The sequence below is a fragment of the Aphanomyces astaci genome (genome assembly GCF_000520075.1).
Source record: "Aphanomyces astaci strain APO3 unplaced genomic scaffold supercont1.10, whole genome shotgun sequence".
NCBI lineage: Eukaryota > Oomycota > Saprolegniomycetes > Saprolegniales > Verrucalvaceae > Aphanomyces > Aphanomyces astaci.
The window spans coordinates 1,058,974-1,059,603 of NW_009798273.1; the positions used below are offsets into that span (position 1 = coordinate 1,058,974).

The 630-nt window shown below is 56.0% G+C and overlaps 1 protein-coding gene across 1 annotated transcript; it reads right to left on the reverse strand.

The window, feature by feature from the left end:
* Positions 1 to 199: 199 nt before the first annotated feature.
* Positions 200 to 556, reverse strand: H257_05536 (hypothetical protein; the record flags this gene model as incomplete). Its single annotated transcript, XM_009830445.1, has 1 exon — positions 200 to 556. The coding sequence occupies one exon, from the start codon at positions 554 to 556 to the stop codon at positions 200 to 202; it is 357 nt and encodes a 118-aa protein (XP_009828747.1).
* Positions 557 to 630: the final 74 nt, after the last annotated feature.

The window sequence follows — 630 nt, forward strand, 5'->3', positions numbered from 1 at the left end:
CAGTCAGTCAGTTCCCTCCTATCACTTCACTACTCTCTACAAGTCATGCATCGTACAGTGTACCATCAGCTCGGAACATACCGCTCCGATCCAGGTCATATTTCACACTCTTCAAATGTCGTTCGTGACCAACATTCGGCTACCCACACTCAGGCACGGGGAGTCGAACACAGAGGCTCGGCCGATAACACTTCCCCCCCTACATTGGGTGGCCACATGCACTCGTGAGATCGTCAAACATTTCGCTCACGCCGTCTTCGTTGCCCCGGGCTTTGGCCCAGCGACGGAATAGCACGGGAACGGCTTCGTAGATCGATAGGGCCGGCTTCCAGGACGACTCCAGATCGTCCAGGCCAAGCCACTTGATCAGGACTTCCCGGACCCCATCTCGCAGACGCAAGTCCCGGAGGTCTTCCACGTAAAAACCTACATCGCCGAACGCGATTTGGACCTTCAAATTTTCATTGACTTCACGTTCGCCTTCACAGTACAGGCGGAGCCGGCACGCATGATAAAGGGACGTCGCTCCCGGAGGCACCAGCTGCTGGACTTCCATCAGGTAGTCGGAGACCACCTTCACGACCCGAAAGGGTCCCTTCCAACGCAACGTTAGCTTTCCCGGATGCTGGA